Here is a 15724-nt window from a genome sequence, read left to right as displayed (position 1 = left end):
GCCAACTTTCAGGGCCAAATTGTGCTGCCTATCCACGCTCATTTTGATGATTTTGAACCCGACAATGTTCTAGGTTCTCATGCCACTGCTAATAGTCTAGGTGCTATGTATGCTTCCATTCCTGCCCTGCCTCCTCAGATCAGATCATCTCTTGCTAATATGTTTTTACTGACTCTGTTTTTGACGAAAGATCGGAAGAGGTTTGGGAACAGAATTATTTTCTCACCAGTTGTCAATGAGTTTAAGTTTCTTGAAGAGACTGGTATTGAAATCTCTTTAAGTACAGGTAATCTGAAGGTATTTTTTTGCTTGGGTCTCATTGTTGCAGATAATAAGGGTAATAATTCTATTCAAGGCTTGGTAGAATGCTTTACTGCTCATTATTTTTGTAATATCTGTAAGATGCATCTACATGACACTCGTCACAGTTGTGTCAGTGATGTTAGTCTACGTAGAAACCCCCAGAACTATGATGAAGATGTTGCATTAAGTGATCCAAAACTGACTGGTATCAAAGAAAAGTGTGTTTTCAATGATATTCCATCCTATCACCTCACCCAAAATATTTCTTGTGACATTTTACATGATGTATTTGAGGGAATGCTGAATTATGGGTTATGTGCTATTTTCAAAGAACTTATTGTAGAAAGGGAATACTTTGACATAGATGTTCTTCATGAGAGAATTTCAGGCTTTGATTATGGTCCTACAGAAGCAGGCAACAAGCCTCCAGCATTTCAAATTACAATTGACAGGATTAAAAATGATAATTTGAATTTATCCGGATCTGAAATGCTATGTTTAGCTAGGTACCTAGGAGAAATGATCAGTGACCTTGTACCAACCACTTGTGATGCTTGGCGTTATTATCTTGTGTTAAGACAGATCCTTGAAATTGTAACTCGTTCCCATCATAGTGAAGGGACTGATATTTATCTGAAGTCACTAATTGAAGAACATCATGAATTGTATATGAAGGTTTCAAAATCTCATTTGAAAGCCAAGCACCATAAGTCAACCCATCTGCCGGAAGCTTTAAGAAACAATGGCCCATTGATTGATTTCTCAGCCTTAGCTTCTGAACGAAAGCATCGGGTGTCAAAGTTGTATGCTCATTCATGTAATTCTAGAGTGCATCTGCCGTTATCTGTGTCTGTTAAATTACAACTTCAGTTAGCCAAGCATTTAATCGAATTATCATGTAATTCTCAACAACCTGACTTTAAAGCCCTTTCATTAGTAAAGTCAGTGCAAGCTAGCACTCTTCATTTGTACCCTTATTTCTGTGATGTTGTTACTTTCAATGAAAATGACATTGTTAATGTTGTTAAATCTGTTGATGTGTTGGGAACAACATATCAAAGGGAGATGGTTGTGGTGACAGGTTATGAGGATTTATTTCCTATTTTTGCTACAATTCAGCACATTGTGATTCTGCAAAATACTGTTTATTTTGTTCTTAGACTGAAAACTACTTTAAGTTACCGTGTTGAATCATGTGCATATGTTGTTGATGATACTATGAATTTTTTATTTTTAACTCAAGGCGAGTTCTTTTCTCATGTGCCACTTTGGCAGAGATTTGCTGTGTCTGATGGTAAACCTTTGGTGTCGCTCAGAACTGCTTTGTAATTATGTCAATAAAATAAAATTTGCACCCAAACATCATGTGTTGTTTTTACAAGGTATTTTTAATGCAGTGAAAAAAAACTGCAAACCCCTGAGTTGGACAGTATTAAGACTGCATATGTTCTAATTTGATACAAATAATTACCCAGAAAGAAAAAAAATTAAAAGCTCGCTATCCTATTGAATACACATACATTAGCCATACAAAATAGCGACTTGAGTTAAAGCTGCATCATATATTTTAAATGGAGCAAAATACAAGCATAAAGAGATGGGGGTTCAGCTTTTTACTCATTTTACCAAAATTTCGCTTCGCCAAAGATTGTACTTTATTAGCCGCCTTCCAAGCTTGGCACAAGAAAAAGTTTTTCTTGCATTGCCCAAGAACAGTGATCTTCAATCAACTCTCTTGAAAACCAAGAAATTTTGGTGTCGTGTCACAGCAGTGCACATGCAAGTAAGAAACCAGGTGGCTCAAGTTATCCCTTTCTCTTGGTTGGAGTTCCATTTGTTCTTTATCCAAGAAAAAAAGTGTCCAATTAAACAAAAAAATTCTTTATACAAAACTTTGTTTTTCTTCATTTAATGTATGACATATCAAGAATATATTTGACATAAATCAATACAATTTTTTTCTTGGGAATTTTAATGCAAAATTTTTCTTGGATCAAGAAATTTTTTCTTGATCCAAGAAGGCATTTTTCTGGGTGTGGGGGCCAACTCGTTCGCCGCACCGGTGAGCCCCTAAATGAATTGCATTCCACATGAGGGGTCCCTACTAAGGTTTGCTGTACTCAGATTGTTTTCAATGTGTCGGATTGTCAAGGATCGTCTAAGATTTTGTTGCGCATTTAGCCGAACTAACAGGCGTTTCAAGTGCAAGTTTGTGGGACTGCCTGCTCCTTGAGCATGCATCGATTGATTCTACATTTAAAACGATGACATGAGTCCTGTCCGGTCTGGCCGAAAAACGGCTCAACCTGTCAACTCCTTTGCCTGCTTTGTTGCTACTACGTGCTAATCGTTGAGTAAATTATGGGCATTGTTATTGGTATGCTTCAGGCGGACGGAAGTCCTCCTCTTCTGGTCACGTGGATTCAGGACAGCATTCACAACGGGATGGTGCACTTCTTTTTCTTCTCCGGCTACCTGATGGTGCGCGCAGGGCACGATGCACGCCTTCTTGCACCACTCCGACGAGCGATTAGGTTTGACAGCATACCAAATAGCCCTAGACATTTTCGTTACCATTTGTCGAACGATTTTGTGTCCGTGGCAGAAACGTTTTTAAAGGTTACCCAAGGGCGACACATTCAGTCACAAATCATGGACAAATTTGTCCACAGATTTTTTTAAGCCTAAAGCCTTTTTTGAAGGCTTAAGGGGAGGTTCTGGTGGAAATGCTATTTTCTCCTAAATAGGTCCCACTGTGAAAATTTGTTGAAAATTTGATGTCTTACCAAGTAAATATTAAAATTTTTCATTGGGGAGGCACATTCTATGCCCTGAACCCAGTCGCAGAGCCTTTTTCTCCTATTTAGGCTATAACTTTAAAAATCTTCTTGTGCATACTATTTTGTCGTAAAAGGTTGGCCTTGACATTTTTCATTTCTACGATTCATTTTTAAAAGATGCCGGCATGCACAACTCAAAATGTAAATAACTTTTTCATTTGCAAGCTTTCTAACCAAGCTTTTCACTTTCATTGATCAAAAGTGTACAAAATAGGCAAATTTTAGGCACTTTTCAGCTTTAAAAGCTTACAATTAATGATATAATGGAAATTTTGAGCTATGCATGCCGGAATCTTTTGAAAATGAATGGAAGAAGTGAAAAATGTCAAGGTCAACCTTTTACGACAAAATAGTATGCGCAAGAAGATTTTTTAAGGGGGGACCCTGGTGAAACTTTCAAGTAGGCTTCAAAATAATCCCAGGAAGTTGAAACTTTGCTTAATTATTAGGTACATTTTGGTGAGTTCCCCAAACAAAATTCAATCCAAACTGTTGAACGGTCTCTGAGAAAAGTGGCTTTTTAGTGTTTTTTGGAGCGTTGGGGAAAAATCTTCCTGCGTCTTTCATTGGGACGGAAAGTCTTGAAAATTTTTTTGGGTTAACCTAAAGATGTATACAAGAGATTTTAGTGACGGAATTTTCAAATTCAACTTCTGCCCTGAGATATGAGTTTACAAATTTTAACATTAAAAAAAAGTGATTTTTTTCCCTATTTTTCAAACTTTTAGGTGTGTTTTTAAAAAAGTAGGGCTGATATCAAGATTCCGTCACTAAAATTTGTCGACAAGTCATCAATGAATAGAGTCCATGCAAGACGACTCATGTAGGTGTCAACCAGGAACGCAGGAAGTCTTTCTACGACAAAATTTTTTGTCGACTGAGCAAAGCTGTGAAGTTGAGCGTAGAAGCCAACGACAACTGATCTATGCTATTTCATTACAAATGATAAAGAAACTACCCACTTAGCTTAAAGGTGTTCAACCTGTTGAATCTGAAACCTTCTATGCACATTTTTATCTACCAACTTTGAAAATACTATTTTTTGGAATTTTGGCGATTTTTTCACCAGGGTCCCCCCTTAAGATACAGCCAAAATCGGCTCAAAAAGACTCTTCGACTGGGTTCAGAGCCTGGCATGTGCCTTCAAAAGTCTAATTTTAGCCTCCACGAAGAAAGATTTTATATTCCAAACAATTTATGACAGTGGGATCCACTTTGAAAATGGCAAGATTTTCATCAGAACCTCTCCTTAAGGTGGAATGGCAACTTCTATACCACTTGGCTGTGGTGGTTGAAACTTTAGGGCGTTAAGTACTAGGTAGGAAACTATTACAAACCCAATTTCATCCAAATCTACCCACCTATTTAGCCACAGTAGGCTTTTTTCATTGAAATTAAGCGTTTAGTAGAAAAATCAGCCACACAAAGTTTTTTGACGGAATGATCTGAAATTTGTTTTTGAGTTACCTAAACCCCTCTACTTCAATGTAACGGAGGGATATTTGAACTTTTTTTTTTTTGACCGAGCAAACTTAACAATTTTGTTTATTAGAAAAAATTAGATTTTCTCCATTTTTTACTACTTTAAGTTAAACGATTTAAGAAAGTGGATAGCTATTTGAAATATCTCTCTGTTACATTGGTCCATGGGCTACAAAGAACTACTCCAAAAAGTATGGTCAGTATAAAGAAAACTGTATGCATGGCTAGTTGACGGAGTAGAAAAAAATACCTTTGACACTTGTTGTAAGAGTTGGGTGACCAGAAAAGGCGCATGCATATATCAGTCCATGTTAGACGAACCACTCACGAAGGGGTTCATAACACAGACCTTTAGGACATGCTGTCGGTAATAGAATAATATTTTACTTAAAAATAACAAGTGGATTAAATTTATCATTTTAATCAATTTTGGTAGAAATTTTCACCCACACCTCACCTTATAAACGTTTCCACTTTGGTCGCAATATTGCCCCTAGAGTTTGTCCGTAAAAAGTTTTGAATCCAATTACGAACAAAATAGTGCATAAGCATTCACTACAATTGTTCTGAGCCTGTTGCTGTGGGCATCTGAGTTGTTCCTGATTCTGTGAACAGATAAAGTGAGGACACAAATTGAATCGGAAACTGTTTCCATTGCTAGAGTGCCACGCTGTTGATAAATTACTCTGCATTCTCTAGAAACTGAAGGGAGTGCATGGCATGCTCCAGGAGTCAACCACAAAGCGCGCTCTTCCCAAGAGCATGCTTGACAAGCACTCTCTTCCCAGGAGCATGCTTGGCAAGCACGCTCTTCCTAGGACCATGCTTGCAAGCACTCTCTAGGATGAAAGCGTGCCTCTTCGTTGATATGAGTCCATATAATAGTGACGCAGCACGCAGAGAGTGCTTGCAAGCATGCTCTAGGAAGAGCGTGCTTGCAAGGGGCGGCAACGGCCTAGGAGGCGCGTGAAGCCATGCGCGAGTAAGGTGCAGGGGTTACTTATTTTGCTTCGATTGTAAGATCTAAGCCGTTGATTGCAAAACGCTTTGCACAGATCGAAAGAGCACAAAATTTGGGGTGCATTAGGCCTAGTAGACTGCCCGATACTTCCAATTCAACCGAACACAAGGGCAATATCATGTACACCAACATGGCGCATTCGAGTTTTTTCATAAATTTTATTATTTTTGTGTTTTTAATGCACCTTAATATTAGGTAAGGGAGGAGTTTCGAGAAAGGCAATTAGCCTAGTGCACCCTGAATTTCAAGCCCTTTCTATCGGTGCAAAGTGTTTTGAAAAACACAGTCTAGTTTTCATTATCTCGAACAAGTGCGCAACCTCTGCACTGACGGCGCGAGCATCGCTTCACGCTCTCCCTAGGCCGTTGCCACCCTCTGGTGCTTGCCAAGCATGCCCCTGGTAAGAGTGTGCTTCGGTGTGCTTGCTAGCATGCTCTTGGGAAGAGCGTGCTTTGTGGTTGACTCCTAGGAGGAGCATGCCATGCACTCTCTTCAGTTTCTAGAGTTGCCGCATGGAATCAGGTTTCTGCCTCTGCTGGCGGCCATGACGCTGGTGCAGGCTGTGGTCTTGCCCGCGTGGAGCAGCGGCCCGGCGTGGCGGTGGCGTATGGACTTCGAACGGGATGACTGCCGGGCGGCGTGGTGGCGCACCCTCCTGTATATCAACAACTTCGGGCCGAGGGGGCCGCCCACGGTGAGGTTCCAGGCTGAGGAGATTACCAATATCACCAGTACACACTGCTAGACTTCGACGCGTCCTAATAGAATAATCCTAACTGTGAGAGCAAATCCAAGACAATCCTAACTGCCCGAGCTGATCCAAGACAATCCTAACTTTCAGTGCAGATTTAGAACTACACTGAAAACGTAATGGTCGGACACATGGCCAAATTATGGCGTGACCAACATTCACGCCAAAAATTGACGTGACACAAAATTCACGCCAAAAAACGGCGTGACATGTGAGTCAAGCCCTCATTTGGCGTGAATGACAACGCGTTTAGTGAGACAAGTCGCGCCAAAAAGCGGCATGACAAGAAATTCACGCCAAAAATTGGCGTGAACTTTTCAGTCACGCCGATTTTTGGCGTGACTTTTCTGTCATGCCGTTAATTGGCGTGACACTTAATTCACGCCCCTGTAGCGGCACGAAGTCGCGCCGATAGATTTTCAGTGTATCCTCACTGCAGAGGGGTCATTCCACGTCAAGTCGACAAGGCCTCTGCCACCATGGTCACCGAATTGATTCTTCTTTTCAGGGTTTGTTTCCCCCATGGTACTAGTTCATGACCGGTACAAAGTTTTTCGAATGTAGCCCCAGGGGCTAGGATATAGCAAAAAACGTTTTTCTCAAATTGCTGCACCAGTGCAACTTTGAAGGTTGATAGCGTCGCTAACATGCATCGTAGACCAAATTCGAGACCAGATTTGGAAAGGGGAAGAAAAATCGAATCTACTAGTGAAAAAAAATTTTTGTTTTGAAAAATTTTTTTTACTTTTAAACTTTTACGAAGTTTTAAAATTTGCACAGTTTCCAAGTACCTTAACCAAATTTGGCTCCCGTTGGCTTAAAACTTAGCTTAGACCCTCCTCTAATCGAAACAGTCAACCACAAAATACGTTTTGCGCCGTTCTCGAGAACGAACCATTTCCGTGGAGCTCTGCAACACTCCACTTCACTGTAAAACGGTATTTAGCCCACCTAGTTTGGGCTGGGCACCCTGGGCGCCCTTCCCGATCGAACCCTGGATCCGGACCCAGTTCCAGGGTGTCCAGCGCCCCTTCCAGAAAGGCAGCCCATCGTGCCGCGCCGCACTGGGACCCTGCAGGAGGTGCTCCAAGTGAATCAACACATATTTTCCCCGTCCGGGCGCACTGGCCCGGGCGGCTAGGCGGCGATCGCCGCTTGGGCCCTTGGGCCTGAAGGGCCCCTACACTTACTCCAAAAGGTCTACATGGGCCAAAGGGCCCGAGATTCGCTCGGAGTCCGATAGGGCTCAAGTAACTAGGCCCAAGGGCGGATCCAGGGACGGGTTGGGGGGGGGGGGGGTGTCGCGAAAGTTGCCTACCTACAGGGGTAATGTGCGACCTTTTGCCTACCTTTCAGGCGGCATCGCCTTGAGGGGGGGGGGGGATCCGCGCCTGGCCCGAAGGGCCCAAGTGCAAGGACCTAATGGGCTCCAGGGGGAAGGGCCTTTAATGGGCCCACAAATAGCCAACAAGTTCAAGGGCCTAAAAGTGCGAGGGGTCAACCACTCTAGAAATCTTGTGTCCCCTTAGCGCTCGAAATCCGGTTAAAATGTTGCGAAATCCGAAGAAATCTTTAGCCTTCAGAAATCTTGTGTCCCCAAACATCCAATGTGGTTGCCCCCTTGTAAAAGGGCCTACAGGACAAGGGCACACAAGTGCAAGGGCCCAAAGAGGGCCCAAGAAAAAGGGCCCCAAAAGGGCTACAGGACAAGGGACCACAAAGGGCCCACAAAAGCAAGGGCCCAAAACCGGCCTTCTAAGCAAGGGCTCAAAAAGGGCCCAAAAAGGGCCCAAAAAGCAAGCAGGGGCTCGAAAAGGGCCCACAGAGCAAGGGATCAAAGAGGAACCACCGAGGTGTTGTGCCTCGGATGATGGCCCGGGATGGTCTACTCGCTGCAATCCAGCTGACGAGGGCCCCTCGCGGGCCGCTGTGTCATCCGTTCACATGAACTGACAAAATTACATAAAAGATTATAGATTTCAATTTTTTTCTTAAGCTTTACCTGCTTTTTTCCTAATTTGAATGCGATTTTTTTTGGAGGGGGGCGTCGCCCAATGTTCCGGAGCCCCTAGAGGAACCCCGACGGGGGAAATGTGTGTCGGTTCGCTTGGAGCGCCTGATGGGTAGGCAACCCGCAGGGTCCCATCGCGGCGCGGCACGATGGGCTGCCTTTCTGGAAGGAGCGCTAGACACCCTGGAACTAGGTCCGGAGCCAGGGTTCGATCGGGAAGGGCGCCCAGGGTGCCCAGCCCAAACTGGGTGGGCTAAATACCGTTTTACAGTGAAGTGGAGTGTTGCAGAGCTCCACGGAAATGGTTCGTTCTCGAGAACGGCGCAAAACGTATTTTGTGGTTGACTGTTTCGATTAGAGGAGGGTCTAAGCTAAGTTTTAAGCCAACGGGAGCCAAATTTGGTTACGGTACTTGGAAACTGTGCAAATTTTAAAACTTCGTAAAAGTTTGAAAGTAAAAAAATTTTTTCAAAACAAAAATTTTTTTCCACTAGTAGATTCGATTTTTCTTCCCCTTTCCAAATCTGGTCTCGGATTTGGTCTACGATGCATAGTAGCGGCGCTATCAACCTTCAAAGTTGCACTGGTGCAGCAATTTGAGAAAAACGTTTTTTGCTATATCTCAGCCCCTGGGGCTACATTCGAAAAACTTTGTACCGGTCATGAACTAGTACCATGGGGGTAACAAACCCTGAAAAGAAGAATCAATTCGGTGACCATGGTGGCAGAGGCCTTGTCGACTTGGCGTGGAATGACCCAGAGGTACCAAGTGTCCATGAAGTATCTTTGCGCAAACCCCCAATTTGGGTGAGAAAACATTCGTCTCCCAAATTTGGGTGAATAAATAAACATCACCCAAATATAGGTGATAAAGTACACCTCGCCTAAAATATATTATTGATCAAGGCTCTTTCATTTTATGTGTATTCTCACTGATGATACGAATCTTAGTCCCTTTTAAATAAGTGTGTATTCCTTTCGTGTGTGTGTGTGTTTTGCATGCATACTTGGGTATGACTTGATGTTTTTCATTTGTGCAGTGTGTACTCCAGCTGTGGTCTATGGCAGTGGACTTGCAGTGTTTCACCGCGTGCCAGTTGAGCATGTGGCTATGGTCGCGGTGGAAGGGATTGGGACGGTCTCCGAAGCCGATTCAGGTCAGGACACAGCGCTCGTTTGACAAACTTCCTCTCTTCTCGGAGAGATCGTCTCCTTGCCCACAACTCCAACACTAGTAGAACTGAAGCGTACTTTTACGCCTTTCTCCAAGCGTAGTTGCTACGCTCGGCTTCAAGCGTAGTTTACCGTTCCGCCCTTCGACCGCTTATCTCGGTGCATAGGAGAATGTCTTCCCTACGCTTGACTTTAAGCGATAGGTCTCCAGGCGTACTTGTATGCTGAAGGGTGTTCAAAGCACGCTTTGGCTTGAAGGATGCTATGACTGTACTGAGATTCCAAACGCTATGAGTATCGAGGGGTGAATCACTCAGCGTTTAGGTGTACACATGAGTACGTGAGTACAGGTGAGTACACCTGATTATACTCACAAATTGGGCACATTGTTAACGTTTTTACGCCTTTTTGGCGTTTTAAACGAAAATCAATACCGATTCCTGGACAAATCAGGCTATTTTTGCTCTTCTAAAATTTGTGAGTACACTGAGTACGGGCATATGTGTGCACATGAGTACACTAGTGATTCACCCCTCGATGAGTATAGCTTGTATGGTGCAATGCACTGAGATATCGCACCATACGTGCAATACCACAGCCATATTGCACCTTACGTGCAATGCCTCGAGAAAATGCCCTATGCTAATGCATGGGAATGGGAATTGCACTTCATGTTCAATGCAAAAGCATTGCACCAATTGACGCTGCATGGCGTTTGGATTTTCTCGCCAAATAGTGTGAGACTGTCCCATACTTGGATTTGCAGTGTGCTCTCTTGAGTTTTTGGAGCAGTTACTAACAGTGCGTTGTCCCTCTTGTTGAACTCTTTCTAGTAGGGAGGTGCTGATAAGTCAACATCGTCGCCCCAAGGCAGCCAAGATGTCAAAGGCCGGTCCACAGGAGCATGGTCGAGCGGGGAGCTGCTCGGCGCTTCTCTGGCTGTGGCTCTAACATTAGTCGTGCGTGTAGGCATGGGAGTCTACTACAAGTGGCCTCTGGTGCTTCCCATGAATCATGTGTAAGCTTTTAGGTCCTGTGGACCGACAACGTAGGTCCAAAACCTATTTTATCCGGTTGAGCCCCCCACTTTTTCATGTTTTCTGGCTCTCTGTTTGTAGCTCAGCGGCACATTTGGAGAACGCCCCGGAACTGTTCGGACCCCACACGCCCATGAGCAATTATCTTTTGTCTTACGTTCTCGGTGGTGTCACCGCAATTCTCGTGAAACCACTCTATCAAGACTCAAACTCAACGAAAATAAGCAAGGTGACAAGCATGAATCAGCTTAAACTGGAGGCCGAGGGGGAAATCACTGTTAAATACTGTGACCCGACTACTCCCTTACGTTCTATTAAGCTATTACAGAAGGCTTATTACGCTCGAAAATATCCAGATTTAGGCTAAAATCGTACCCTAAATGGGAATTTTTTTAAAAAAATTGGCTATTACGCTTTTACTATTACGCGTCAAAATAGGGATCAGTGACCCGACTATTACGCGAGTGATTTCCCCCTCTGGAGGCCTTCGAGTGTGGTATTTCACTACTGAGACTGGAGAGTATATATGAGTGACTGTTAATCAACCTTCAACCCCCTTCCGTTTAAGGGGGGACCCTCGTGAAAAAATGGCCAAAACTGCCAAAAATAGTATTTTCAAAGTTCACACATAAAAATGTGCCTAGAAGGTTTCAGATTCAACAGGTTTAACACCTTTAGACTATGTGGGTAGTTACTTAATCATTTACGAAGAAATAACATTGAGATCAGTTGTCGTTGGCTTATACGCTTAACTTCACACCTTTGCTCAGTCGACAAAAAATTTTGTCGTAGAAAGACTTCCTGCGTTCCTCTGGTCGACACCTACATGAGTCATCTTGCATGGACTCTATTCATTGATGACTTATCGACAAATTTTATTGACGGAATCTTGATATCAGCGCTACTTTTTTTTACAAACACCTAAAAGTTTTAAAAAAAAGGCAAAACAATCACTTTTTTTCAATGTTAAAATTTGAAAATTCATATCTCAGGACAGAAGTTGAATTTGAAAATTCTGTCACTAAAATCTCTTCTATACATCTTTAGGATAGCCCAAAAAAATTTTCAAGACTTTTCGTTTCAATGAAAGACGCAGGAAGATTTTTCCCCAACGCTCTAAACAACACTAAAAAGCCACGTTTCTCAGAGACCGTTCAACATTTTGGATTGAGTTTTGTTTTGGGAACTCACCATCATGAACCTAATAATTAAGCAAAGTTTCAACTTTCTGGGATTATTTTAAAGCCTACTTGAAAGTTTCACCAGGGTCCCCCCTTAATTTATACTCCAGTAAAATGTCAACACACAGTGGGCCAGAAGACCGGTGGAGGCGGGTAAGACTCGAGACGCGTTTAGAGCTATCCAGTGTCACCACACAGGGCTGGAACCGAACGTGCGTGACCCTGCAACTCTGAGGCTCAGAACGCGTCTAGAATTTTGACCGTCTCCTCCGGTCTTCTGGCCCATTTTGCATCAGTTCCTTATATTGATTCACCACTTGCAGACCGTGGGCAACGTAGGCTTCGCCCTCCTGTGGGTGCTCATGATCTGGCGGGGCGTTGTTTCCTACGAGGCCTGGCGCGATGCAGTCAATCTTGGACCGGTGCAGGACTCTCTAGCCTCTACGCTGCGACAGGTGCTGACTTGTCTCATTGCGGCCGCCCAAGTTATCTTGCTCGAGCCACGGTTCACTAGACTGAGTGAGTGAAGAACGACGCTATATCACGATATAGGGTCAGTTGGAGTCATTATGGGACACGGGCCAAGAATGGGACAGTTTCGTGGTCAAGATTTGATATTTAAAAACTCATGCCATTTCAAACGTGATGCTTTTATTGTGTAAATAACATTAGGTGTGGTATGAGTGCTAAAATGTCAAATCTTGACGCCTTGTTCGGCCACTAGGAGGGAAAAAATCGATTCTGCCTCACAGAGTCCACTTTTCACTTGGGGGTGGTTCAAATTGGGCATCGCAGCCAGCCTTGGGATTTCTCTAAGTACTTTGCCCCGGGTCCAATTTTACGACCCCAGATTTTAGCTGCAGCCTAATATCAGGTTCACCCTGCCGATACGATATCACGATATACAGGGCAATACTCCACAGCAAATCCTCTGTCTTTCCAGATGTTTGGCAGTGGGTTTTAGGTCAGAGACTGCTGGTGGTGCTTCATCGCCTCACTCCGCTCGTGTACCTCGTGCACATGCTGCCCATAATGACCACTGCTTTGACTGCGAGAGGCCCCGTGCAGCAAGACACTTCATCTTTGGTAAAGAATTAGCAAGTGGCAACTCATAAGGAAGCTATCACAGCCTTCACTTAATTACGACTCGAAAGAACAAGTGATGTCTACTTTTTTATGATGAAGCGGCAAGATAGTGCTGTAGCTTTTGTTTCTTTCTTTTTCAGATTTCTGGTGCAGCCACCATAGTGGTGCAGTCCTTCATCTTGGCCGTGGTGGCCCAGCTGGCTTTGCTGGGTCCGCTCACCAGTCTTCTTCACTCCTGGGCACGTCCGCGAAGCACTGATAATCTCAGCGCCAACTGCGGAAAAAACGGCGAGAAGCGCTCTGATTAGACATAGAACGCCTATGTTCGTCTTTCCAATGTCACTGTTCTCATAATGACTTTTATGTTCATTTAACCCTTGGCTACACTGTTAAAAAAAATGTTGTAAATTAACAACACTTGCGCTGTTAAGTTTGATAGACACACGTCTTGTTTTATTACATGCATGTTGTAGCCCTCGGTGCTGTTTTCTGATAATTCGATTGTAATAAAACAATTCTTCTTTGGAGTCTTCGACGATGTCTTCGCAACATAAGTTAAATGGATGTACACTTACCCCCTTTTTGTCACAAGGTAGGTGTACGCCAGACTATTGCCTTGTCGTAACAGGCTTCGCGATGCTGCGCCAGTTTCGACAATCCACGCCTGGCGTATACACCTACCTTGGCCTGCGGCGCTAACCTGCCTTCGGCGCTGCCTTCCTTGGCAGACCGTGGAAACGGGCGTGATCCCCTCAAAAATAGCATTTGGTCATCAAAATCTACACTAACGGGGCTTAACTTTCGGTCGGAGGTCTGAATGGGTTCTATTTTCGTCATCAGCAGCCTCTAAAACATTTAAAACGACATGGACCTCGACAAAAAGTTGAAAGTTCCAAAAAAGTTGTCTTTTTCCTGCCGTTTTTAGAGTGTTTTTTGGCTAATATGACCGAATGGATTGAGATAGAAAGCTGAATTTTGGTGTGTGGCGAGCCACGGATATGCCTAATGACCCTTCAAAATCTCAACAGAATCGGCCGAGCCGTTTAGGAGAAGTAGTGCGGTCACACAGACACACACAGGCAGACAGACATAAAAAAAACTTTTAAACCCCACTGGAGTATCAGGCTTCGCTATCGCTCAGCCAATTACATAAGTACAAAATCAATTGATTCCTTTCCTTTTACTCCCAGGTATGTGATACCTCCAAGGTATGTTGGCCTCATTGATTTCTAGGCTATCTTTCAGAAAAGCGACTGGACCCTTAGTCACAAGGCATGCCGTAATATTTTAGGACACAAACATGTCATGCTGACACAGCATTTTTTGGATGAATACTCCATTCCTCATTTAAAGGCAACACCCAAATTATCATTAACATAAATAAAAAAACCACCTCGTGTCAGTATTTCGAAAGGTGTCTTTGTCCCTTTTTGTGTTATCACTAAAAGAGGCAAAACCTCATGTACATCAATCCCACAGATCATACAACAAGGTAGGTTTACGCCAGACCGCGTCTTGTCGTAACAGGCTTCGCGATGTCTCGCTGCCTGTTCCTCCAATCCGCGCCTGGCGTACCTACCTTGGCCTGCGGCGCTAGCCTGCCTTCGGCAGGCAATGGCTTGTCCATCGTCGGTTACTTCTAACTTGATGGATGCTGGGGGGCTCCGCCCCCCAGACACCCCTTCTTCGAGACAGAAGTGATCTGCCTGCCGAAAACTCGATTTTTCGCCGTTTTTTAGGTCTTTTCCGGCTATTTAAACTAAACCAGTTGAGCTAGGATAGTGAAATTTCGCGTGTGCCGAGCCAAGGACATGCCCAAAAAGTGTGCAAAATCTCACCGAGATCGGCCGAGCCGTTCAGGAGGAGTAGTGCGGACTCACACACACACAGACAGACGGACGGACAGACAGAAAAAACTTTTCAACCCCAATGGAGTTACAGGCTTCGCTATCGCTCAGCCAAAAACCTGGTGAATTTGTGATTTTTGGCTGAGCGATAGCGAAGCCAGTTACTCCATTGAGGTTGAAAAGTTTTTCCTGTCTGTCCGTCTGTCTGTCTGTCTGTCTGTGTGTCCGCACTACTCCTCCTGAACGGCTCGGCCGATCTCGGTGAGATTTTGCACACTTTTTGGGCATGTCCTTGGCTCGGCACACGTGAAATTTCACTATTCTAGCTCAACTGGTTCAGTTTTTATAGCCAAAAAACACCTAAAAAACGGCGAAAAATCGAGTTTTCTGCAGGTAGATCACCTCCGTCTTGAAGAAAGGGGGAGCCACGACAAGTTAAAAAGTTACAAGGGTCAAGATCGTGTTATCTGTAGATGAAGCAACTCTTTCTAGAACAAAGGGGGGTCTGGGGGGCGGAGCCCCCAGCATGCAACACGTAAGAAGTAACCGACGATGGACAAGCCAATGCCTGCCGAAGGCAGGCTAGCGCCGCAGGTCAAGGTAGGTACGCCAGGCGCGGATTGGAGGAACAGGCCGCGAGATATCGCGAAGCCTGTTACGACAAGACGTGGTCTGGCGTATACCTACCTTGTTCACTTTTGTTTGTTCAAAATTCCCTTGTCACAGATTATTATTTGACTTCTGAATTCTATCTGACAAAAGCACTTACTGCAAGGTAGGTTTACGCTAGACCGCGTCTTGTCGTAAGAGGCTTCGCGATGTCTCCACACTAAATGTCATGGGACTTTTTTTTGTCCCATCCTGATAGGACAATCTAATTGTGTCTAACGTGGGACAATTTGTATCCTTGCTTAGGACAAATTTTGTCCCACAGTGAGAAACAAATATTTTTTTGTCCCAAGACGTTGTACAAATTTTATTTTGTCTAATAA

General features: G+C 43.9%; 1 protein-coding gene across 1 annotated transcript in view; it reads left to right on the top strand.

The window, feature by feature from the left end:
* Window positions 1–13406, top strand: part of LOC117642257 (nose resistant to fluoxetine protein 6-like) — a 39296-nt gene extending 25890 nt beyond the window's left edge. The window contains exons 9-17 of the mRNA XM_034380250.1: window positions 2339–2365; window positions 2692–2837; window positions 6169–6340; window positions 9449–9565; window positions 10418–10599; window positions 10700–10847; window positions 12123–12318; window positions 12743–12885; window positions 13026–13406. Of these exons, the coding sequence (XP_034236141.1) occupies window positions 2339–2365; window positions 2692–2837; window positions 6169–6340; window positions 9449–9565; window positions 10418–10599; window positions 10700–10847; window positions 12123–12318; window positions 12743–12885; window positions 13026–13193 (1299 nt within the window). The 3' untranslated portion in view covers window positions 13194–13406. The remainder of the gene's footprint in view (window positions 1–2338; window positions 2366–2691; window positions 2838–6168; window positions 6341–9448; window positions 9566–10417; window positions 10600–10699; window positions 10848–12122; window positions 12319–12742; window positions 12886–13025) is intronic.
* The last annotated feature ends 2318 nt before the right edge of the window (window positions 13407–15724 follow it).

This window comes from Thrips palmi, unplaced genomic scaffold (genome assembly GCF_012932325.1).
Source record: "Thrips palmi isolate BJ-2018 unplaced genomic scaffold, TpBJ-2018v1 HiC_scaffold_16, whole genome shotgun sequence".
Lineage (NCBI taxonomy): Eukaryota > Metazoa > Arthropoda > Insecta > Thysanoptera > Thripidae > Thrips > Thrips palmi.
Note: the sequence above shows the minus strand (reverse complement) of the source record. Positions and strands in the feature narration are given on the sequence as shown.